A 27,281-nucleotide genomic window follows, 5' to 3' on the forward strand; every position below is an offset into this window, starting at 1 on the left:
AGCTATAGTGGAATACCAACTCCAACATGGGCGGCGTAGTGGGAGTCAGCCTCCTCAATTCTTTACAGAAGAGTGGGCCTGGTTGGCAGACATCTACCAAGTCCTTGGAAACTTTGAGGAGTCTACCCAGATGGTGAGCGGCGATGCTGCAATCATTAGCGTCACCATTCCTCTGCTATGCCTCTTGAGAAGTTCCCTGCAAAGCATAAAGGCAGATGCTTTGCGCTCGGAAACGGAGGTAGGGGAAGACAGTATGTCGCTGGATAGTCAGAGCACCCTCATGTCTATATCTCAGCGCATTGAGAAGGAGGAGGAGGAGGGGGAGGAGCATGAGGAGGAGAGGGAAGAGACAAGTTGGCCCACTGCTGAGGGTACCCATGCTGCTTGCCTGTCATCCTTTCAGCGTGTATGGCCGGAGGAGGAGGAGGAGGAGGAAAGTGATCTTCCTAGTGAGGACAGCCATGTGTTGCGTACAGGTACCCTGGCACACATGTCGGACTTCATGTTAGGATGCCTTTCTCGTGACCCTCGCGTTACATGCATTCTGGCCACTACGGATTACTGGGTGTACACACTGCTCGACCCACGGTATAAGGAGAACCTTTCCACTCTCATACCTGAAGAGGAAAGGGGTTCGAGAGTGATGCTATACCACAGGACCCTGGCGGACAAACTGATGGTAAAATTCACATCCAACAGCACTAGTGGCAGAAGGCGCAGTTCCGAGGGCCAGGTAGCAGGGGAGGCCCGGAGATCAGGCAACATGTACAGCGCAGGCAGGGGAACACTCTCCAAGACCTTTGACAGCTTTATGGCTCCCCAGCAAGACTGTGTCACCGCTCTCCAGTCAAGGCTGAGTCGACGGGAGCACTGTAAAAGGATGGTGAGGGAGTACGTAGCCGATCGCACGACCGTCCTCCGTGACGCATCTGCTCCCTACAACTACTGGGTGTCGAAGCTGGACACGTGGCCTGAACTCGCGCTGTATGCCCTGGAGGTGCTTGCTTGTCCTGCGGCTAGCGTCTTGTCAGAGAGGGTGTTTCGTGCGGCTGGGGGAATCATCACGGATAAGCGTACCCGCCCGTCAACTGACAGTGCCGACAGGCTTACACTCATAAAGATGAACAAAGCCTGGATTTCCCCAGACTTCTCTTCTCCACCAGCGGACAGCAGCGGTACCTAAACAATACGTAGGCTGCACCCGCGGATGGAAGCATCGTTCTCTATCACCATAAAAAATGGGGACCTTTTAGCTTCATCAATCTGTGTATTATATTCATCCTCCTCCTCCTGCTCCTCCTCCCGAAACCTCACGTAATCACGCCGAACGGGCAATTTTTCTTAAGCCCACAAGGCTTTTTCTGAGGTACATTAGTACTGTTGGTACATCAATTTTTTTGGGCCCTCGCCTACAGTGTAATCCTAGTAATTTTTATTGGCTTCGCCTGTACTCATGGTACAGCAAGGTGTGTGGGGTTGGCCTACACTTTTGCTACATTAATGTAACTGGGGCCTTGTCTATACTGCAACTACTGAAATGTGAAAGAGACTGTTATCTCCCTAAACTGCTGCAACGGGAATGTTACTGTGGCCTGTCTTGACTGCTACCACTACTGAAATAGAACTAAGACTGTGCTCCCCCTATACTGCTGCTAGTGATATGTTACTAGGGCCTGTCCCTAATGCTACCGCTGAAATGTTACTAATTCTGGGCTCTGACTATACCGCTGCTAATGCTATGTCACTGTGGTGTGGAAACGGAGGCTTCCCAAAGACATGATGGTGGCAAGGCCATTTCCGACCAACGCGGTTATTGTTAAGGTACATATTACCAGTCTGACTGGGGCATGCACTGTGGGCCGAAGCCCACCTGTATTGTATGTGACGTTAGCTCTGCTGAGCAGGGCACTGCAATGGGATACATTTATGTACCGCCGATGGGTTCCAGGGAGCCACCCATGCTGTGGGTGCACAGGGACTTCACATTAGTGATTTGTACCTGCCAGTGTCTATGTATTAAAAACCCCAGTCAGACTGTGGCATGCAGTGTGGGCCGAAGCCCACCTGCATTTCATCTGACGTTACCTCAGCTGTGCTGGGCAATGCAATGGGAATTATTTATGTACCGCCGATGGGTTCCAGGGAGCCACCCATGCTGTGGGTGCACACGGAATTCCCATTGCGGAGTTGTACCTGCCTGTGACTATTTATAAAAATATGAGGCCAGCGTGTGGCATGAGGGCAGCTGTAGGCTGCACAGGGACACTTTGGTGTGCGCTGTGGACACTGGGTCGTGCGGGGGGGGGGGGGGGGGTTGGGCAGCATGTAACCCAGGAGAAGTGGCAGTGGAGTGTCATGCAGGCAGTGATTGTGCTTTGTTGGAGGTAGTGTGGTGCTTAGCTAAGGTATGCCTTGCTAATGAGGGTTTTTCAGAAGTAAAAATTGTTGGGGGGGGGGTAACTCTTGCAGCTATTGTGGCTTAATAGTGGGACCTGGGAACTTGAGATGCAGCCCAACATTTAGCCCCTCGCCTGCCCTATCCATTTCTGTGTCATTCCCATCACTTTCTTGAATTTCCCAGATTTTCACAAATGAAAACCTTAGCGAGCATCGGCGATATACAAAAATGCTCGAGTTGCCCATTGACTTCAATGGGGTTCGTTACTCGAAACGAACCCTCGAGCATCGCGGAAAGTTCGACTCGAGCAACGAGCACCCGAGCATTTTGGTGCCCGCTCATCTCTAATCAGCACTATAGATGAGTGAGTATGCTCGCTAAAGGCAATTGCTCAAGCGAGCATTGCCTTTAGCGAGTATCTTCCCCGCTCGAGACTGCAGGTTCGGGTGCCGACCGCGGGCACGTAGCTGCGGGGGAGAGCGGGGCGGAACGGAGGGGAGATCTCTCTCTCCCTCTCTCCCCCCCCCCCCCCCCCGCTCCCTCCTGCAGACAGCCGCTACTCACTGCTCCCCCGCGCCGGCACCCGAACCTGCAGTCTCGAGCAGGGGAGATACTCGCTAAAGGCAATGCTCGCTTGAGCGATTGCCTTTAGCGAGTATACTCGCTCATCACTAATCAGCATGAATAGATAGTCATCTGTAGAACTGAAGTCTTGATAGCCTAACAGATGCAACTTTGATTTGTGCTCCTGGAAAACAGCAACCTCTCGTGAGGTTATGTCATGCCTGCAGACAACTGCTTCTGTTCCACTTAATAGGGAATCCATCACAACCACCACTCTTCTTTTCCTCCATCCAATAGGATTCTGAGTCCTTGCTACACACTGCTTTGTGGGCATAGTTATTTCTTGATGTCCTTCTTCATTGTTCTCCTGGGTTAGAGCATGTTACTGGTTTCCTAAGCAGTATGGCTGCTTACTAACTTCTTGATCCTCTTTCTTCTTTGGATAACATGCTTTCATTTCTCTGCTTCTGCAGGTACACTGAAAATTTCCTTTTTCTTCAATATTTTGAAGACTTACTTCTGCCCTGTCAAGAAAATCCTTATCTTCCTTAATGAGTTTCAATATAGCTATTTCCCCTGAAGATTTTGCATTTTTTCCGCAAGTAGAGACACAAGTTTGCATTTCTGGCAGGTGAAGTTTGGCTTTTTCTCTGGTAAGATCTGTAAACAAATAGCATACATTGCATCTCCCCACTTGGCTACTCATCCCTTCCATGTTGTCAGTTGATGTCCACTTCCAAACTTCTAAAAGTCTAGAATATTAGTGATGATATATAACCCATAAGATGCTAAGTGTAAAACGTACACAGCGACTCTTCCCTGAATGCAGAAGGGATATGCAAATTATTTTTCTGGAGCTCCAATCTCTGCTCTGATAGGCTAATTATGCCACTTCAGATGCCATATTTCTTTCCATCCTACCAACTACAGCAATGTAGTAAATGTAAGCAGCTGGTGGTCTATAAAGGTGCAGGTGAACAGAAACAATCACACTGAATGGGGGGGGGGAGGTCTAATGAATTGTTACTTTACTAAAATAAATGTAGCACTCAGGGTACAGTAGTGCAGCAAGCATGAAATCATGCTTCTACAACTATTATCTATATTGTAGTCCCAGTCAGAGGTGTAACTTAAAGCTCCTGGGCCCCAATGCAAAATCAGTAACAGGGCCCCCAACTATGCTGCTTTATTCATAGTACTGGGCTCCCTATATGGAGAAGAGAGACCTTGTGGGCCCCTAAGGCTCCTGCGCCCGAGCGCAACTGCATCCCCTGTAGTTACATCAGTGGTCCCAGTAACAGTTCATAGATGGGATTCAACAGTCTTTCAATAGTCGGAGTTGCTCTGGATCATCAGTAGCTAATCTTGACTTCCTTTCCTGAATAGGATCAGTGCCTCCTAGTGCTTGAATACCCCTGTAGGGGGTCAAATGAGCAATAATATGAAACCTGTACTAGAACTAGTAGGGAACAAATATGCAGGAATAGGAACTCGCCAACAGATGACAGGAAAATAATGGTGATGGCAATCAGAGGATGGCTCAAATGGATGATGGAGATGGTAACCAGATAATGGAGCAAACAGGTGATGGAAACCTATAACTGACACCGTAACTGAGCCCAACATTCACTTCCCCTAAGTCTTCCCCTAATCTATCCTTGATGCTGACCCTAACACCAGACACTACTATTACTGAGTATCCTTATTGGAAACCCTATCTGAAACACTGAGTCTGATAAACACTGAGAGGGCACTAGGAGACAGATATATGAAAAGCAAACTGAGCAAATCTTAACTAAATTTCAAGGCAAGAAAGATATAATAGGGAAAAAGCAACAACCACCAAGTCTAAGAAGCAAGAATTAGACTAGAAATAATGACACTTAAACTAGTCTAACATGAAACAAAGCTAAACTAAGAACATGCTACTAGAAGCATACAAGAAATACTGTATTTAAATGCACATAGCTTGCACCATAACCAGCAGCACATTGCAGAAGCCAGAAATATTTACAGAGAAGCTAGCTAATCAGGAACTCCTCTTTAAACAAGCCTGAGCTCCAGCAATAGGTTATTTTACCCATTGTAATGGATCAACTATGAGACATTTGCATAGCAATTGCGCCAACAAACTAGAATGTCTCACATGCTAAAATAACAGAATTCCTATTGATCATAGCGGTAGCATACACTAGGTGTTTTAGTCCTCATCACTGATAGCTTTTGGGACACTCCCCACGTTGTCTCTGCTCTGGCTGTTAATGATATGCTCTGATACTGTGCTCACACTGATTATGGTCACCATTAAGGCCTCCATTATCAGACCAGATGCATATCAATGGTTAAGCTCTGCACTCTAGCTGACACATTATGCAAAACACGCACCCCATCCCAGCCCATCCCTTTCCATTCTGGACTAGACTCCTTCTCTTATAACAGTTTCTCCAATCATAATGCCTTGTGTAAGTTATAGTTGGGCATTTCTTTAGCTCCCTATTTAGTTTACTGTAGGTTACACCCAGAGGAGTAACTTGAAGCTTCTGAGCCCGAATGCAAAACAGGGCCCCAACTATGCTGCTTTGTTCATAGTACTGGGCTCCCTATATGGAGAAGAGAGGTCTTATAGGCCCCCTAAGGCTCCTAGGCACGGGTGCCACCGCATCCCCTATAGTTACGCCAGTGGTTAGACCTATAATATGCTGCACTGTAATTTGGCAGACAGATCTGCTTTAAAAATTAAAAGCCCTATGTGGGTCCAGAAAACAATGGGAGTCACTATCAATATTTTTCACCATCTTGGCTTATTCACTCCACCTGAGCCAGTGGCCTTCAGAATATCATTTTCTGCTCTTAACTGACAGCATTATAACCCAATATGGTCTTCTACCCCTATGGCCCATTCACTTCAAGTTTCAACAAAGTATGCATTCAGATATGCTTTTCTACATAGCTAATATATAATGCATGCTTATTTGAGCTGTTGTCTTCCTGTCTGCTTGTACTGTCTTTTTCATTGGATTACCCAACATCACGCTTGAAAATTTATGATGCTCGGCTACTAAATGTGGCCCATAACCACACTCATATCAACTGAACTAAAATAATTCACTTAAATCCAACACTAAGTATAGCAAGAGAGGATTTCACAATGTTACATTTTAGATTCTTGCCTTGAAGCCATGTTCAGCGTTCATGTGATTGTACGAGAATGTTGTTTCAAATATGATTATTATTGTACATTAAACTTGTTTTACTGCATCCAGATCATGAACAAACACTAAAACAGTGCATTATCTCCAATCATTGGAACCCATTTGAATGCACTTTTCTGTAATTCCACATAATTTAGTTTTACAATCTTTTTCTCATCTATGATGAATCATAATGTTAGAGTTCTATAGGGAAAAAAATATCTTCCTTTCACTGCAAAGTTCACTACATATGAAACATATATAAATCAGTTTGTGGAAAATGTAAGAGGAGTGTGAAAATCCCAATCGATAGCAGTAAATACATAGGGTTGTTAAATTTTATATTGTAGACATACAGCTAAGAGTGCAGAAGAATTCATAACCAATAGCTAGAAACAAAAATCCATTCGTCAAAATTCATACAGAAATTTTTGGGTGATTGCCGCGCGAAAATAAGGGCTGATTTACAATACAGCAAATGGTGCAAACTGCATCAGGTCCCAGCTAGAGATGAGCAAACGTAGTTGTCCGAGCTTGATGCTTGTTCGAGTATTAGGGTGTTTGAGATGCTCGTTACTCGAGATGAGCACCACGCGATGTTCAAGTTACTTTCACTTTCATCTCTGAGACATTTGCGCGCTTTTCTGGCCAATAGAAAGACAGGGAAGGCATTACAACTTCCCCCTGCGACGTTCAAGCCCTATACCACCCCCCTGCAGTGAGTGGCTGGGGAGATCAGGTGTCACCCGAGTATTTAAATCAGCCCCGCCCGCGGCTCGCCACAGATGCATTCTGACAGAGATCAGGGACAGTGCTGCTGGTGCCGGAGCTGCTATAGGGAGAGCGTTAGGTGTTATTTTAGGCTTGAAGAACCCCAACGGTCCTTCTTAGGGCCACATCTGACCTTGTGCAGTGCAGTACTGTTGAGGTTGCTTTTAGCAGTGTTGCACTTTTTTTTTTTTTTGTATATCGGGCGTGCAGAGCATTGCGTCCTCAGTCTGTAGTCATTGTACATGGTATAGGGCCAGTACTGGTGAGGCAGGGAAAGAGATATACTGTCTATATAGGCAGTGGGCTTTTTCAAACAAATTTGGGAAAAATACTATCTTTGGACTGCCTGTGACCGTCTTGAGTGTACTGGGTCTCTGCTGGGGGTAGTAGTCCTAATTAATACGCAGCTAAGTGTTACAGCAGGCTTGCGCAAAATTCTTTCCTGGCTCTGCGTTGCCCGTTACATCACTGCCGTCATCCCATCCAGAGGGAAACAGTCTGCAGTAATTTTACATAGTATAGGGCCAGTAGTGATGAGGCAGGGACAGTGGGAAAGGTGAAAGAGATATACTGTCTATATAGCCAGTGGGCTTTTTCAAACAAATTTGGGAAAAATACTATCTTTGGACTGCCTGTGACCGTCTTGAGTGTACTGCGTCTCTGCTGGGGGTAGTAGTCCTAATTAATACGCAGCTAAGTGTTACAGCAGGCTTGCGCAAAATTCTTTCCTGGCTCTGCGTTGCCCGTTACATCACCGCCAATATCCCGTCCAGAGGGAAACAGTATACATATATACGCTGCCTACAGTATCTGTCTGCTGTCTCAGCTCAGCCTTTAAAAAAATTGAAGCAAAATACTTAAGGCCTACTAGTGGCCTTTGGACACTTGACTGCTTCTGCGCTGTGAATTCCACTAGCTCAGTCATACGCACCATGTCTCACTACAGGCTTGCGCAAAATTCTTTCCTGGCTCTGCTGTGCGTTCCGTAAGCGAAGTCAGCCTCCAACCACAGGCCAATAAGTGGCACATTTAATTACAGCGCTCTGTTTATGCACTACGGGTAATACACCATGCTGAGGGGTAGGGGTAGGCCTAGAGGACGTGGACGCGGGCGAAGACGCGGAGGCCCAAGTCAGGGTGTGGGCACAGGCCGAGCTCCTGATCCAGGTGTATCGCAGCCGACTGCTGCGGGATTAGGAGAGAGGCACGTTTCTGGCGTCCCCAGATTAATCTCACAATTAATGGGTCTACGAGGTAGACCTTTATTAGAAAATGAGCAGTGTGAGCAGGTCCTGTCGTGGATGTCAGAAAGTGCATCCAGCAATCTATCAACCACCCAGAATTCTATGCCGTCCACTGCTGCAACTCTGAATCCTCTGGCTGCTACTCCTCCTTCCTCCCAGCCTCCTCACTCCATTACAATGACACATTCTGAGGAGCAGGCAGGCTCCCAGGAACTGTTCTCGGGCCCCTGCCCAGAATGGGCAGCAATGGTTCCTCTCCCACCAGAGGAGTTTGTCATGACCGATGCCCAACCTTTGGAAAGTTCCCGGGGTCCGGGGGATGAGGCTGGGGACTTCCAGCAACTGTCTCAAGAGCTTTCAGTGGGTGAGGAGGAGGACGACGATGAGACACAGTTGTCTATCACTCAGGTAGTAGTAATTGCAGTAAGTCCGAGGGAGGAGCGCACAGAGGATTCGGAGGAAGAGCAGCAGGACGATGAGGTGACTGGCCCCACCTGGTTTGCTAAGCCTACTGAGGACAGGTCTTCAGAGGGGGAGGCAAGTGCAGCAGCAGGGCAGGTTGGAAGAGGCAGTGCGGTGGCCAGGGGTAGAGGCAGGGCCAGACCAAATAATCCACCAACTGTTTCCCAAAGCGCCCCCTCGCGCCATGCCACCCTGCAGAGGCCGAGGTGCTCAAAGGTGTGGCAGTTTTTCACTGAGAGTGCAGACGACCGACGAACTGTGGTGTGCAAGGTTTCTCGCGCCAAGATCAGCCGTGGAGCCACCACCACCAGCATGCGCAGGCATATGATGGCCAAGCACCCCACAAGGTGGGACGAAGGCCATTCACCGCCTCCGGTTTGCACCACTGCCTCTCCCCCTGTGCCCCAACCTGCCACTGAGATCCAACCCCCCTCTCAGGACACAGGCACTACCGTCTCCAGGCCTGCACCCACACCCTCACCTCCGCTGTCCTCGGCCCCATCCAGCAAGGTCTCTCAGCGCAGCGTCCAGCCGTCACTAGCGCAAGTGTTTGAGCGCAAGCGCAAGTACGCAGCCGCGCACCCGCACGCTCAAGCGTTAAACGTGCACATAGCCAAATTGATCAGCCTGGAGATGCTGCCGTATAGGCTTGTGGAAACGGAGGCTTTCAAAAACATGATGGCGGCGGCCCAGCGCTACTCGGTTCCCAGTCGCCACTACTTTTCCCGATGTGCCGTCCCAGCCCTGCACGACCACGTCTCCCGCAACATTGTACGCGCCCTCACCAACGCGATTACTGCCAAGGTCCACTTAACAACGGACATGTGGACAAGCACAGGCGGGCAGGGCCACTATAGTTCCCTGACGGCACATTGGGTGAATTTAGTGGAGGCTGGGACCGAGTCAGAGCCTGGGACCGCTCACGTCCTACCCACCGCCAGAATTGCAGGCCCCAGCTCGGTGCTGGTATCTGCGGCGGTGTATGCTTCCTCCACTAATCCACCCTCCTCCTCCTACGCAACCTCTGTCTTGCAATCAAGATGTGTCAGCAGCAGCACGTCACCAGCAGTTGGTGTCGGGCGGCGTGGCAGCACAGCGGTGGCCAAGCGTCAGCAGGCCGTGCTGAAACTACTCAGCTTAGGAGAGAAGAGGCACACGGCCCACGAACTGCTGCAGGGTCTAACAGAGCAGACCGACCGCTGGCTTTCGCCGCTGAGCCTCCAACCGGGCATGGTCGTGTGTGACAACGGCCATAACCTGGTGGCGGCTCTGCAGCTCAGCAGCCTTACGCACGTGCCATGCCTGGCCCATGTCTTTAATTTGGTGGTTCAGCGGTTTCTGAAAAGCTACCCACGTTTGTCAGACCTGCTCGGAAAGGTGCGCCGGCTCAGCGCACATTTCCGCAAGTCCAACACGGACGCTGCCATTCTGCGCACCCTGCAACATCGGTTTAATCTGCCAGTGCACCGACTGCTGTGCGACGTGCCCACACGGTGGAACTCTACGCTCCACATGTTGGCCAGGCTCTATGAGCAGCATAGAGCTATAGTGGAATACCAACTCCAACATGGGCGGCGTAGTGGGAGTCAGCCTCCTCAATTCTTTACAGAAGAGTGGGCCTGGCTGGCAGACATCTGCCAGGTCCTTGGAAACGTTGAGGAGTCTACCCAGATGGTGAGCGGCGATGCTGCAATCATTAGCGTCACCATTCCTCTGCTATGCCTCTTGAGAAGTTCCCTGCAAAGCATAAAGGCAGACGCTTTGCGCTCGGAAACGGAGGCGGGGGAAGACAGTATGTCGCTGGATAGTCAGAGCACCCTCATGTCTATATCTCAGCGCGTTGAGGAGGAGGGGGAGGAGCATGAGGAGGAGGGGGAAGAGACAGCTTGGCCCACTGCTGAGGGTACCCATGCTGCTTGCCTGTCATCCTTTCAGTGTGTATGGCCTGAGGAGGAGGAGAAGGATCCTGAAAGTGATCTTCCGAGTGAAGACAGCCATGTGTTGCGTACAGGTACCCTGGCACACATGGCGGACTTCATGTTAGGATGCCTTTCTCGTGACCCTCACGTTACACGCATTCTGGCCACTACGGATTACTGGGTGTACACACTGCTCGACCCACGGTATAAGGAGAACCTTTCCACTCTCATACCCGAAGAGGAAAGGGGTTCGAGAGTGATGCTATACCACAGGACCCTGGCGGACAAACGGATGGTAAAATTCACATCCAACAGCACTAGTGGCAGAAGGCGCAGTTCCGAGGGCCAGGTAGCAGGGGAGGCACGGAGATCAGGCAGCATGTACAGCACAGGCAGGGGAACACTGTCCAAGGCCTTTGCCAGCTTTATGGCTCCCCAGCAAAACTGTGTCACCACTCCCCAGTCAAGGCTGAGTCGGCGGGAGCACTGTAAAAAGATGGTGAGGGAGTATGTAGCCGATCGCACGACCGTCCTCCGTGACGCCTCTGCCCCCTACAACTACTGGGTGTCGAAGCTGGACACGTGGCCTGAACTCGCGCTGTATGCCCTGGAGGTGCTTGCTTGTCCTGTGGCTAGCGTCTTGTCAGAGAGGGTGTTTTGTGCGGCTGGGGGAATCATCACGGATAAGCGTACCCGCCTGTCAACCGACAGTGCCGACAGGCTTATAATCATAAAGATGAACAAAGCCTGGATTTCCCCAGAGTTCTCTTCTCCACCAGCGGACAGCAGCGATACCTAAACAATACGTAGGCTGCACCCGCGGATGGAAGCATCGTTCTGTATCCCCATCAAAAACGGGGACCTTTTCGCTTCATCAATCTGTGTATTATGTTCATCCTCCTCCTCCTGCTCCTCCTCCTGAAACCTCACGTAATCACGCCGAACGGGCAATTTTTCTTAGGCCCACAAGGCTCAGTCATATAACTTTTGTAAACAATGTTTATACGTTTCAATTCTCAATTCAATAAAGCGTTGAAACTTGCACCTGAACCAATTTTTATTTTAACTGGGCTGCCTCCAGGCCTAGTTACAAATTAAGCCACATTACCCAAAGCGATTAATGGGATTCACCCGCCCTCTTGGTTGGGCATGGGCAATTTTTCTGCAAGCCCACCTGCATTAAACCTGACGTTACCTCAGCTGTGATGGGCAATGCAATGGGATACATTTATGTACCGCCGGTGGGTTCCAGGGAGCCACCCATGCTGTGAGTGCACACGGAATTCCCATTGCGGAGTTGTACCTGCCTGTGACTATTTATAAAAAACCCCGGTCTGACTGGGGCATGCAGACACCTTGACAGAATGAATAGTGTGTGGCACATGGGTTCCCCCTTGCTATGCCCACGTTTGCAGCTCCTGATGGAGGTGGCACAGGATTGGATTTCTCATTGCTTCTGTACAGCATTATGGGCTATCGCCCCGCCCCTTTTAAAGAGGGTCGCTGCCTGGCCGTGCCAACCCTCTGCAGTGTGTGCCTGCGGTTCCTCCTCATGGCAGACGCACTTATAAATAGACATGAGGGTGGTGTGGCTATGAGGCCAGCGTGTGGCATGAGGGCAGCTGAAGGCTGCGCAGGGACACTTTGGTGTGCGCTGTGGACACTGGGTCGTGCGGGGGGGTTGGGCAGCATGTTACCCAGGAGAAGTGGCAGCGGAGTGTCATGCAGGCAGTGATTGTGCTTTGTTGGAGGTAGTGTGGTGCTTAGCTAAGGTATGCCTTGCTAATGAGGGTTTTTCAGAAGTTAAAATTGTTGGGAGGGGGGGGCCCACTCTTGCCGCTATTGTGGCTTAATAGTGGGACCTGGGAACTTGAGATGCAGCCCAACATGTAGCCCCTCGCCTGCCCAATCTGTTGCTGTGTCGTTCCCATCACTTTCTTGAATTGCCCAGATTTTCACAAATGAAAACCTTAGCGAGCATCGGCGATATACAAAAATGCTCGAGTCGCCCATTGACTTCAATGGGGTTCGTTACTCGAAACGAACCCTCGAGCATCGCGAAAATTTCGTCTCGAGTAACGAGCACCCGACCATTTTGGTGCTCGCTCATCTCTAGTCCCAGCTTCTTCCTGTTTTCCAAGGCATCCATGACTGTTCATACTATTCGCTTTTTAATTTCATCAGATGTGATAATCAGCCTCCCAGTGTTGCCAATCTGGCTAATGCATTGTGCATGCATGTACAGTACCAAGTAAAAGTCTTAGGAAGGTGAAAAAAAAAGCTGCAAGTTAAGAATTTTTTTCAAAAATAGAAGGCATCAGATTGGCTCCAAATTTATTCTGCAGCAGGACAACCCCCAAGTATACAGCAAATGTCATTAACAAATCTCTTTGGCATAAAAAACAAGAGGAGGTCCTGGAAGTGACGAAATGGCCCCAACTGAGCCCTGATCTTAACATCAAGTCTGTGTGGAATTGCATGAAGATAGAGAAGGACCTGAGTAAGCCAACATGCACAGAAGATCTGTGGTTAGTTCTGCAAAATGTTTGAAGGAACTCGGCAGTGAGTTTTTTTTTCAAAAACCGGTGTACAAGTATACCTATAAGAATTGATGCTGTTCTGAATGCAAAGGGCGGTCACACCAAATATACTGGATTAAGATTTCTCTTTTCTTCATTCACTTTGCATTTTGTTAATTGACCAAAGAACTATTAAACACTTCTGTTCTTTTAAAACATTCTTACTTTTCAGCTATTTTTTCACACCTGACTAAAACCTTTACACAGTACTGTATATACTGTAAAGAACCATCTGAAACACTGTATAGGGCATCTAAGGTGCTGTATCTATGGCCAGCATTTACAATACTTTGAAGGGAACAAAGGGTCTGAAAAAAATTTCAAATGTTGGTAAAAAGTTTAGCCTTTTCCATTGCTTTCACTTTCAACTAGGGGGATCTAGCCATTTCCCATTTTTCAAATCTTGAAATATAAAAATAGTCTGGAAGAGCAGAAGCACACGTGTAATCTGTGCACTGGTTGTGTCACTTTAACAGAGAATACTTCTGTAACGGTTTTACACCTCCAAGTAATCCTGACTGTTTTTTCCATTACATATTGTACTTTATTTAGGTTATAGAAGTAAACCAATACCATCAGCATATATTTATAAAAAAAATAACCACCAAAATTGAGGACAATTGTTTAAAAAAAGTCTAATGTTTTCATATTTTGAAGTATGTCACCTAGGTTCGTACTGTAATAATCTTTTGGTCAGATAATATATTTCCATTAGAGATGAGCGAGCACGCTCGGATACAGCAGTTACTAGAGCCAGCATCGCTCTTCTCGAGTAACTGCTTACTGGTCCGAGCAGGCTCTGGGGGCGGCGGGGGAGAGAGAGAGATGTTATAGTACTCAAAGGCCAGGAAAGTTTGTTACTTCAACAAACTTTCCCTGCCAGTCTTAGGAGCGACTGTTTCTCTGATGATGTCATTGGGACCTGAACCTATCAGATCCTGATGATGGCACCTGAACCACAGGCTGTTCATAACAGTCTGTTCCAAGCATTTCACCTGTGGGCATGTGATCTCCCATGGAGTGAAGAATATTGTTTTTCTCTTAAAAAAAAAACAAAAAAAAACATAAATTTACATTGCTGGTGCACAAAGCCCAGCAAGCAGTGACATAAATCTACAGTGATAAGTATTTTCAGCTGCATTCCAAAGACTAATGGATTATTTCCGTGTGACAACTCCTGATAAAGTAAAAGTTGGACTCAGCTGGTGTGGGGGGCCCATCTAAACGACAGGCTCCCACAGCACTTATCCAGGTGTGCCTTCAATAGAAAACTGATACATGCACCTCCCCCCTTTACTGTATCGGAAGTTCAGGGAAAGCATTGTCAGAATCACCCAGCATATAGCAACTCAGCTGTAAAGCATGAAATCAAATAAAATATAAAAACTATTCCCATGACGCGATGGATGTCAGTAGCCTTGTTTAGGGTAAAGACAGATTCACTTAAATGAGAGGAGATCACAATGTCCAGCGTGGCACCTCAATTGTCCAAGTCAGCCTTGCACAAAGTCACCAGAAAGATGCATAACTAAAGCCCCATTTACACGCAACGATTATTGATCAAAATTTGTTAAAATGCTGGCATTTAAGCGATAATCATTGCGTGTAAATGCTTCCATCTTTCACTCTTCAGCTGAACAATGTTTTTTAGGTGAGCATAAAATCCATCCTTCAGCCAAAGATAGCAGGGACCGCACGCTGTGTTCTCCACGGGAGCAGCTGATTACAGCTGACAGCCCATGAAAGCCCATGGGAAGACAATGCAGCTGTCCAGACCACATGCTGGGAAGTGCAAAGTCCAGACCACATGCTGGGGTTTGCAAACAGCTACTGGAGGCACATTTACATGCAAATGAAGCTGATAAAGTGCTAATGGGCATTATTGCCCATTAGTACTCTATTCAAAATGATCACTAGAACTGTCAATGTTTCAATCGCTTGAAAGATTGTCTTTGCGTATAAATGAGCCTTTAGCTTCAACCATTTTTTATATTATGATAATTGTATGGAATAAAAATTGTGAAAAGGAAGCTGTCTTTACCCTAAACAGAGCTACTGGCACCCATCACAGCATGGAAATTGTTTTTAGATTTTATTTCATTTCATGTTTTATCATTTCCATTTGTTATAGAACAGAAATTTACGTTTGCTGCTGCACAAAGCCCAGCAAGCAGCAATGCAAATTTACAGTGGACAGTCACAAAGTAGTTAAAGCTTCCTTTATTATCAATGCACATACTGCATGACAACAGAGTGAATCTAGCGGAGTCAAGCAATTAGCGTAATATCAAATGTGTTGCATCATATTGCGATACTGAACAAACATTCCTGTAATAGTGAATTCTGTATCCAACAGTGAATCATTTTTTAATATTATGATATTCAAAGTGGAGTCGGCTACAGTGTAAGAGCTTCTATATCCTGCATGATCAAACACAAGGTAGAACTCCCTACAAAAGGCAAAATTAATACTTACTGTCCTTTTTCACTGTGAGCACAAGAGAAAAAAAAGGAAAAAGATGAGTAAAAACAGTGCCATTCACATATGAACCAAATTAGGTTATTTAGACAAAGGCGAGTACTTTGCATTTCCAACCATAATGTTGTCATCTAAGCTTATGTCGAAATGAACTCTAGTTTTACAGTTGATGATTAGATTGGCAAAACAAAACCCTCATTCCAGGAAGCCCTGTTCATATTTCTGCCCAGAAGAAGCTTGATGTAGGAGCAAATGGAGCATTTTATAATTGCATATTCTGGCCAAGAGATGTTACTTGCTTTGCCTGCCTCCATCCTAGGCACTCTTGAACAGGCTGGCATCTTTACTGTAAAAGTTCCAGGTTTTGCCTTCTAGGGACCCTCTGACCTGGTTGCAAATAATCTCCATGGAACACTTGCTGGGAATCATTGACATAACGAACAGGTATAATAGCAATTCTCTGGCATATAACTATTACTGGAATCTTTCCATTATCACGCAGGAGAATTCTGCTAATAGATCATAGAAGTTGTAAGTACCCATGGCTTTCTTGCCAGCCCACCTTCAGAAATAGACTATTTTACAGTAGCCTGCATCTGCTACTTCACAGACTAAATCAGAGGCTGTGCCAGGAGTTACTTCTGTGTTCTTCCAATGTATGACATTTTTCTGGGTACTCTGGTTTGCTTCCAGAATCCATTAACAGATCAATTGGTCCTTGCATGCATCCATGTGTGTATTAGGGCTCTTTCACACGACCGCCGTTTTAACGCTCAGATAGCCGTGCTAAAACAGCGCGGCTATCTGAGCATTAAATGGGGTGAAATAATAGCAGCTGTGCGCATATAGGGGCTGCTACTAGAGAGTGTGCCGCTCACCCTCCCTTTGCCGGCCAACTCCTATAAGAGTCTATGGGAGCCGGCGGCGCTGTGCCATCAAAAGAGAAGACATATCCTATCTTGACAGCGAGAAATCTCGTCATCAAAAAAAATGCCTATTGCTCTCTTTTGATGCGTGATTTTCCTCGGCGCGTCAAAAAAACAGTTATCTGAAGTAACCAATAGGTTCTTTTAGATGCGATTTTTTTTGGCGCACCTACTCAGTGTCAAAACAGCGCTCATGTGAAAGAGCTTTCAAGGCCAGTTCACACACGCATTTGACATACCCTTTCCATGGATTTAATGGCTATTTAAAGCGTAAACCTGGGCTCGGATGGTCGTAAGCGGAGTCCGCTGCGATTCCAGCTGTGAGCCCAACCATGACACTGCACATGGCTGGCGAAATTGGATTGCGCATGACCGCGTACTCATGCAGGCGGTCATGCACAGTACACCTTTTTCTTTCTTTGTTTATATTTCCCACACCATCATTTAGTGATAATACAGGTATCTGCTGCCCATATGAAATGTAATTGCATATGGGCTGTAGGTAGATCTGTGACCATAGAATGTGTTCCATGTCGTACACAATGATTACACAATTCCAACATGCTAATGTGACCAGTACATTGTAATTTAATGCATTCGATTGATCCACAATCCGCGTATTACCGCGGGAATATATGCTTGCGTAATTCATAATTCAAATCCGGTCGTGTGGGATTGCCCTAATGAGCTCCAGATGTGTTCTTTTCCCTGTGTTCTGCACAGTGTCATATCCTCCCCACTGCATATTTATGCACCTCCCATAGACTTTTATGGGAATGTTACTGCAGAAAATGCAGAAAAATAGAGCATACTTTTTCCCGTACGTGTGAAATGTCTGCGCAAAACGCTCCTATGACAACTACATTGAAGTCAATGCATTCTATTCTGTGCAAATACCTACACAAAGACGGTCACGTGAAAAAGCCACAAGACTGAAGACGGATGCAAGTGGTGACAATGTCTAAAGAAATGAAAGTATGTAGGTACTACTGAGTAATTTCATTGTGACTAACACAACAAGTTGGAGATTTGCTCAGTTTTATTAGGAAAAGTGGTTAAAAAGTGTCCACATTTGACAGTGTGTATTATAATAAACTGCATCTACAGTTATTTAAGGTTCATTTTTACGCCACAAAATACTGTGACTAAGGCCGGGCTCACACGAGCGTGTGGTAAAGAGCTACATGTTAGAGATGAGCGAGCGTACTCGGAAAAGCACTACTCGCTCGAGTAATTTGCTTTATCCGAGTATCTCCCTGCTCGTCCCTGAAGATTCGGGTGCCGCTGCGGCTGACAGGTGAGTTGCAGCGGGGAGCAGGGGAGAGCGGGCGGGAGAGAAGGAGAGAAAGATCTTACCTCCGTTCCTCCCCGCTCTCCCCTGCAGCTCCCCGCTCCGTGCCGGCACCCGAATCTTCAGGGACGAGCACAGCGATACTCGGATAAAGCAAATTACTCGAGCGAGTAGTGCTTTTCCGAGTACGCTCGCTCATCTCTACTACATGTATAACAAAGTGTTTTACCGCTATGTGAGCTGGTGTATCACTGTGTATGGCAGCGATTTTACACTGCGCATGACAGCGTATCTCATGCACGTTTCATTTTTATACTTTTTTTTTTTTTATTTCCCACTCTATAGGCAATGTCACTAAACAAAAAACGCCGCACATATGCAATGTATTTGTGTATGTGTACAGCTTTTATTACGTACACACAGAGAATAGGGCTTTTTCGCGCATAATACGTGGGAAAAATAGAAGATGCTGCATTTTTTAATGCACGTATTATACACAATGTATAAACTGAAGTGTGAATGGATCAATGAAAATCAAGTACTATCATTAATTCCATTCACAGCACGTTATGCACACTTACATTGCACGCGTAATACGCTATTAAATTACGCTCATGCAAGTTTCCCCTAATAACAGTTTTTACAACCACATGGATTTATGTATATAAGCAACAGGAAACAAATACACAATACTCATGCCGTTTACGCTATATTACTAATGCCAGAAAATCTCGCAAATGTAACTTTCCATGGTTTAACAAATATAGAAAATTCAGAAGAAATATGAAGATCATGACAAACGGTTTCGCCATAAAAAATGATCAGTGGCATAGAAATTATATTAAGTAAATGGAGCGTTTGTGCTAACTAATCAAAGATGATAAGTACGGAGCGCATAAAATGAATGCAATTCATTAATTTCTGACAACAGCCAATGGAATGGAGCAATTAATTGAATTAAGGTTTCTACAAGCATAGAAAGCCATTCAACTCCAACTGGAGTGATTTATCAAGTCATAAATATCGGCATAAAACTGATATCTTAATGAAATGCTAATTGCCTGCTCGTAATTAATAATGCTTCATGATGAATAATGAGCATATTCCTAACATGGCATTTCTTGTTTGATAAAATATGCACATTTTTATGAAATTCTTAAAAAAAAGTAAACGAGCTTATTCCCAAGAAATATATTAAACACTTAATTGGATCAGTCCATTTTGTAGTCAAAATTCATTAAGACATCTTACAATTGCAGATCTAAAAACATAAATTTATGGTGAAGGGACAGAAAACGTATTTTATAGTTTTGTATCTATTATATTGTACATGTTATCTAGGTGGCTCTATTGTTTTACATTACTAGTTTGACTTCACACAAGACTATTTTGAGATTGTTTCCCAATTTTCTTTTAAAACCTATAAAAAAGTGATTTACAGAACAATGACAAGAGAGAGTTGAGTATGTACTATGCTCTGAATTAATTTCCATTCATCAGCTTTAATAAGCCAACATATCCTCTTTACACCTTTCTCTCCATAGAGATAGGGTACCGTATATACTCAAGTATTAGCCGACCTGTGTATACACCAAGTCAATAAGTTTTACCACAAAAAAACTAGGAAAACATATTGACTCGAGTATAAGCCGAGCTATACTCGAGTATATACTGGGTAAAAAAAAACCCCTCTATACTCACCTCCCAGCCAGCGACTGTGTCTGTGCGGAAACCTGCGTGAATTCTCCCCGCTGTCATCCCTGCCATCATCTCTGTCAGTGCTTTGTAAGTAAGCACTGTGATTGGATTTAGCGCCAGCCAATCACAGCCGACACTTGATCCAATCACAGTGCTTACTTACACAGCGCTGACGGCAGGGGATTTGAAAGACATTGAGATGACAGTGGGGAGAATTCTAAAGCAGCTTGCGATTGGCTGTGAATGATCGAGCAATGGCTGTGATTGGCTGGCGCTTGAACCAATTACAGCGTTGACAGCGGGGGATGACAGAGCTGAGCAGAGAGGACGGCGGGGGATGACAGAGTAGAGATTTCCAGCAGCTGGCCGCATCACAGGAATTGCCGGGAACACAGGTATTCAAGCAGCTTGCCACACCACCACCGGGGACACAGACGTTGGCTGGGAGGTGAGTATGGAGGGTTTTTTTTTTTAACCCTTCCCTGACTCGAGTATAAGCCGAGGGGGGCTTTTTCAGCATAAAAAGAATGCGCTGAAAAACTAGGCTTATGCGCGAGTATATATGGTATGTTAATGTGACCATCGTTTCTCCTATACCATACTGATTGACACAGGATTTAATACATAGAATTTATAGATCAGCTATCTGGTTTCATAGTGCTTTACAAATACAATTACCTTATTGCATGCTTATAAGTGAGTAATCTCAAATAGAAATACCGTACATACTTCCTTAACCTCCAGAGGAACAAAATATATTAATTTCCATATAGAATTCTACAATGATTTGCATTATTCATTTCAGACTTCCAGGTCTAACATTATATTCATTCTATTAAATGTTATTGCATAACAACTTAATCAGATCATTTATAACATGAAGCTATTCAGGATAGTTTAGTCATTCAGTAGGCTCAATTCCACAGCAGCAGACAGGCTCTTCTTATCCTGCCAGTCTCTGACAATCCTTCTCAATTATCAATTAGAATTTGGGGTTCCTTTAAACTTTATTTCTTCATGAATTCAGCAATATGGGGTCCTTGTTTTTTGGAGGACAAGTAGTTTCTAGATTGTAATTTAGGTTCAAATAGGTTAGGATTTTGGTGAAAAAAAGCACAAAGACACCATACCATTTTTTTAGATATAGTACAGTACATGTTATGATGGTTATGGGAATCACACATATGTGGGGTTATATTATTTGTATATCTGTTTGTTAAAAAAAATATATATTTTTTTTTTAAATGTTTTTTCTCATTTTTATTTTACAATCCTTTCTTATCATTTCCCCCCATGAGACAAATATTTTTATGCACATGCCAGTATATTGTGCTTGTGCCTCTTCTATGCCTTAAAAGGTTTTCATAAGAGACTGCCCTTATGTGATCCTAGACTTACCTCTATATTGACACCAACATTGGCAAGTATAAGTATGTCACTAACTGTGACCATTCCTACAAGTGGGTCCACTTCGTTTTACAGTGTTGAGATTAGTCTTGATTGCAACACTAACATTATTAACCACTGGGATTGGCGTTGCTTTGGGAGAGCGGCTGTGTATTACAGCTGCACTGCTACTATACTCCCACCAGTCACTGCATAGGCATGGATTAATCTTTACTGTCGGACCTCACCAACTACATTATGCTTGTTGATTAATTGTAGGATTTGTATTCATCTTCTTATTCATTTTCCCTGAAGACCTCTCAAGAATGGATTAAAATTATCACCTTTAAGTTAGGAAGGTTTATCTTTTATAATTAGCAATGGTTAAAGCGTCTGCAACTTTTTTTCTTGAATAAAGCTAGCCTGGTATTCAGGTCTGGCATCTGAAATCTCCATAGAAAAGCGGATTTCGCTGGAAGCAGTTGGTGCTGGCTATATATTCATCGACTGCAGGGAGAAATATAGTATTACTTGCCATCCATGCAAATAATTTGGCAAGCATGTAGTACAGGTAATATTGGACAGAGAAAAAAGCGCTCTTTGATAACTGACAGACCCTTAACATTACATGACTTATAGGACTAATAGGACTTATGGAAAGGGAGACAGCCCCATTAACCCTTTCCAATCCACTGTCTGACATCTAAAGACATTCTGATTGAAGGCTGTACAGCTTTGATGTCGGAAGACATCCGGGAGGGTATTCTTACTGTAGATTACTGGACACTCAGTTGTCGGGGGCCTCTCCAGCATGTCACATACCGCAGTACTGGCTCTAGCCAGCAGATGGCGCCATTGTATAATGGCAGAAAGAGAAAGCCCCCTAGGAAACCCTTGATCCAAAATTAGATTACAAAGGGTTAACTTTTGTATTATTTATTTCTCAGGATTTAATCAGATTATTGAGTATTTATTTATGGTGTATAAGTTATAAAAATACGGTGAGGTTGATTATGGTGGTTTTACACCTGCGTTCAGGGTTTTGCTTTTCTGCTCCATTTCAGGAGCGCTTTTTCTTCTGGTATTATGAGACTGATCTGTGATGGAACCTTCGTCCAGGGTTCCAACACAGATGTGAAACCGGTCTTTTAAAATATGAAGTATTTATTTTCGTTTCGTGTATTGATTGCATTTTGTTCATTATTTATGCATTCTTGCAATCAGATTTTATGTTGTAGACCCTAGAACTGCCAACTGCCAAGAGAAAACAATCTTTTTACTCTCGTTTATCATTATACCTTTCTAACAATTTATTGATTACTCAAGTTTCTACTAGTTTGCTAAAATAATTTTTAAAAGGAGTGGTCAGTGTATTTATTTGCTTATGTTGCAGGATTTGTAATTGTGGCCATATCATAGGGGATACCTGGGGATGTTGGTTTCCATTCATTGTTGTGTGGCCTTTCTAATAAGGACATTTCATGTTAGCATTGTGGAGTGCATTAATCTTTTTTAAATTATTATTTTAATTTATATTGACCGGGCATAGAATAGAACTATTCTCTTCTTCAAGTAAAAACTGAATACTTTATTTCTATTTCTTAAAAAAATAATTCATGGAGTCAAAAGAAAAATGAACTAAAACACTTACTTGGATCGAAGACCCATTTGTCTATCATTGGGACACATCCAACGATTAGAAGAGTTTCCAATCACCGTGTCTGTCATTGTTCTTCAGTGCCTATGCAGCAATATACAAAAAATGCTTATTATATTTACAAGCTGTATATTTTTAATGATTACATATAAAGAGTACTGTGCAGACAAACCAGCAATATTGCAACTGAAATTTTCTACTCTAGTTTGAAAGTTTTGTAGAATGAAAACAAAGATCTGGTACCGTGTTAGCCAGTAGAGCAAAATGTGATTGTTCTCAGCAAGAGAAACCAAGTAATCTTGTGGATATGATACCTTTTAATGGCTAACAAAAATACATGATGTAATAATAGCGAGCTTCCGAACCAACGCAGGGTTCTTCAGGCTTATGGATTGGATCTGAAGAGGCATGGATATTTATACACACACATCAAAAAGTCCATTGTCTACAGCCAGGCCATCAGGTATAACCGGATCTGCTCCAACCCAACAGACAGAGAGGAACATTTGTACCATCTTAAAAGGACGTTTATAAATCAGGGCTACCATCCCACCTCAATTGATGACCAAATCAACAGAGCCACCAGGATACCGAGGAATCAACTACTCCAATACAAGGAGAAGGAAAGAAACAATCGTGTGCCTCTAGTAGTGACCTACAATCCGCAACTAGAGGTACTAAGGAAAACTGCAAAGAAACTCCACCATACCCTGCACAAGGATGACCGTCTGAAAACCATATTCCCGGACCCTCCGCTTCTGTGTTACAGGCAACCTCCTAACTTGAGGAACTTTATAATCGGGAGTGCATTACCCTCTGACACACAAAAAGGAACTTATCCCTGTAATGTAAGGAGCTGCAAGACCTGCTCACATGTACTGACTGCGGACAGGATACGGATCCCCAACACACAGCAGGACTATAAGATCCCAGGGACATTCACATGTTCCTCGTCCAATGTTGTGTACCTGATCTTGTGCAGTAAATGTCCTGTTGGGGGTCTTTATGTTGGAGAAACAGGACAGAAACTGAAAGCCAGGATGAGATCTCATCGCCACACGATTAAACACAGAAAAAGAGAATTGCCTGTGGCCGAGCACTTCTCCAACCATGGACATAACATAGGAGATATGAGAGTTTTGATATTGAAGGGTGGTTTCAAGTCCCAAAACCACAGAAGAATTTGAGAATATAAATTGATAACAACCTTTGACACGCTGAATACTGGGTTAAATTATTCCCCAGGATTTATGCGTCAATGGGAAGTGTGAGACATTATACTGATAAGACCCCCATCAACAGTAATTCAGGGACCATAAACTTTCACTCCCTTATCAGTGTTTAGCTAAAAATGTTTGTGTACCTCTTGTAGCAATTCTAGCCTGCCTGACATTTCCCCCCCCCCCCCCCCCAACAGTAATTTAGGGACCATAAAACTTTCACTCCGCTATCAGTGCCTAGACAAAAAAAGTTTGTTTACTGTGCAGAATTCCTTTTAAGTGCGAACCAATCACTTCCATATCTGTGCCTTGTCATAAGTATGTATGTTATAAGTGTGTATAAATATCCATGCCTCTTCAGATCCAATCCATAAGCCTGAAGAAGAACCCTGTGTTGGTTTGGAAGCTCGCTATTATTACATCATGTATTATTGTTAGCCATTAAAAGGTATCATATCTACAAGATTACTTGGTTTCTCTTGCTGAGAACAATCAAAGTTTTGTAGATGACTGGCTTTAGTAGTAGTAGATCACAATTAGAGATGAATGAGCGTACTCGCTAAGGCAAACGACTCAAGCGAGTAGTGCCTTATGAGAGTACCTGCCCGCTCATCTCTAAAGATTTGGGTGCCGGCGGGGAGAGCGGTGAGTTGCGGGAGTGAGCAGTGGGCAGCGGGTCATGGGGGGGGGGGGGGGGGAGAGATCTCCCCCCCCCCCCCCCGTTCCTCCCTGCTCTCCCCTGCCGCTCCCCTCCCCCCGCCAGCACCCGAATCTTTTGAGACGAGCGGGCAGGTACTCGCATAAGGCACTACTCGCTCGAGTAGTTTGCCTTAGCGAGTACCCTCGCTCATCTCTAATCACAATTGCATATGTATCAAGAACTAACTAAACAGAGATTTTAAAGTACAATAAAGAAGCATACATTAAAGGGCCACTCCAACGAAAATACATTTTTCCATCCTTGCCCCCCTGAAACTGAAAGTTTGCAGTATAACTCCAACTTTTAACATAATTTCACTTTTAGGTTCAAAATTTATAAAGGCTTGTAAAAAAGAAAAAAAACACAACCCAATTTCTTTTCATAATGCTATGTACAACATCTCTTCAGAGGAATACTAATATGGGCTTGCACAGTATTTAATACTACGCCAAGCAGAGTTAAGGTAAAACTCCTTTCAGGGGAAATTTGGCCAAATTAGATGGATGCATAGAAAAGTAAAGTTTCTGATAAATGTTTAATTTCTATTTTATTTACTGCTATACCCAGCACACTGGATGGGAGGTGCTTTTTGGGTCTCGTGGTTTCATAGGTTTTACATCATAGTGTTGATGACATAGCGAAGTGAAATTGAACACCAAATTACCATTCAGATTTTATATCACATCCTCATGGGGCTTCATTCTTGCCAAATTCACAAGTTCTAAAAGTTATCCGTCAGTTAATCATTGGAGTATAAATTAATCAGCATTTGCAACCATTAAAAACAAAAATTTGCTGTGTATTAGCAAGTCACTAGTGCAGGGGCGAGCTTGCATAGCCACCTGTACTCCCAGCCTGTTCTCAGTCCGTACACCTAGTCAAACAATACGGTAAATGGTGTACGGACTTCACCTAGCAACAAGGAATGCCTGCAAGTAGAAGAAGTAGGCAGAGGGTGCTGGAATCAAACTTGGGCTAGCATTTTCAAAAGGATGGAGGCAAAAAAAAAATGTTTTTTCTTAATAGCCTATTTATTGATATGTGAAGGAAAAAAAAGTTTAGTTAAATTTCATTCTACAACCAATGTGGTAACAGATCTGCTAATAACACTGTATATACTGGGATCCAATAATGCGAGGGAAAGATGCAGTAAAGTGGCTACAGTAATTGGCCAAACCCTACAACAGGTATGTGACACGGGGGCCCACTGGCTCTGCATTGAGAATCATATGCAGTATATATGGAGAAGACTTGTCTAGATGTTAAAACAGAATATATAATAGAAATAACAATGTTGGGGTTTGGTGGAGAAGGACAGAGACAGGGGGAATTACTGCAAATAAAGGTTTGGTCACCTGACAGGATATCCTGCTGAACTTCATCAACGGAGGATGGGGACATTGCATTCTGAAAGCACCCTTTGCACCAAAAGACTCCCTGTTGTTGGTAATATCCAAAAAAGTAGACTGTGACTTTGATAAGAATTTGCATTTTGTTATGAGTTTTCTACAATATGGCGTGACCAAATTACATAAGAATAATTTTAAAAGCAGATCCCCCTGTAGTTTCAGCTTTCAGTCCCAAGTTTCACAAAGTCCGTGGCATTTGATCATATATTTTAAAGTATTATCATTAAGAAAGAAACAGCTCAATGTGCAAATGAGGACAATAGGTTTATGAATATATAATAGGTAAATGTTTACTCATATGGATGGAACAATAATCCTTTCCATTACACTGCACACAGATTTATTGTGTTTATTTGACATGCAGTTGAATACTCCTGTTTCTGTTCTAAGTCTAATGTATGCAGCCAATTGTACATTGTTGATATAAATCTTGTCATTTGGCAGAGCTCCAAAAAATGGTTCCCTCAATCATTAGTGGTTTAATGATTTGACACCTACATAATTCCAAATAAAAAGGAGAAAAATAATTTGTTCAAATAACACTTTTTGTTTGCATTGTATGGCTTCTGCAGCAATATTTTTGGCTTTGGTATCAAATTGGAGTTTAGGTCCTGACTGCAATACCTCTGTAACCCTATACTTCCCTAGATGGAGTTATCCCTGGATTATGCTTATACTCTACTATATAATAATCTTACAAAGCATCAGTGTTCCTAAATCATGACAACAACAGTACAACATTCAGCACAAAGAAGCGATTTAGGGCCCAATCACATGGGCATATTTTCTGTACGTATTCAGTCCATATTTTTTATTGACTAAATACGGACGCACACAGACCCATTAAACTAAGCTGGTGTATTCAGAAGTACATTCATGTGTACTGATGTTGAGTGCAAAAAATTTTTTATATATATATATATATATATTATATTATATACACACACACACACACACACACACCATCCTATTTTGGTTCATATTCATGGACCAAAATTGCCCATTAAAGTCTTCGTGCGGGTAAATAAACCCACAGTCAACACTTGAGATGAGCGAGTATACTTGCTAAGGCACATTACTCGAGCGAGTAGTGGCTTAGCCGAGTATCTCCCGGCTCGTCTCTAAAGATTCGGGGGCCGGCGCGGATGACAGTTGAGTTGCGGCGGGGAGCGGGGGGGAGGGGAAGAGAGGGAGAGAGAGATCTCCCCTCCGTTCCTCCCCGCTCTCCCCCGCCACTGCCCGCCGGCCCCCAAATCTTTAGAGACAAGCGGGGAGATACTCGGCTAAGGCACTACGCGCTCGAGTAATGTGCCTTAGCGAGTATACTCGCTCATCTCTAGTCAGCACGCATTAGCATACTTCTTTTTTGCACACCCAGTTTGCTATG

The 27,281-nt window shown here is 44.4% G+C and overlaps 1 protein-coding gene across 1 annotated transcript in view; it reads right to left on the bottom strand.

The window, feature by feature from the left end:
- The window catches only part of RPH3A (rabphilin 3A), a 248,315-nt gene that overhangs the window by 172,313 nt on the left and 48,721 nt on the right, over positions 1-27,281 (bottom strand). The window contains exon 2 of the mRNA XM_066601920.1: positions 22,560-22,649. Within this exon, the coding sequence (XP_066458017.1) occupies positions 22,560-22,636 (77 nt within the window). The 5' untranslated portion in view covers positions 22,637-22,649. The remainder of the gene's footprint in view (positions 1-22,559; positions 22,650-27,281) is intronic.

This window comes from Eleutherodactylus coqui, chromosome 5 (assembly GCF_035609145.1).
Source record: "Eleutherodactylus coqui strain aEleCoq1 chromosome 5, aEleCoq1.hap1, whole genome shotgun sequence".
Classification (NCBI taxonomy): domain Eukaryota; kingdom Metazoa; phylum Chordata; class Amphibia; order Anura; family Eleutherodactylidae; genus Eleutherodactylus; species Eleutherodactylus coqui.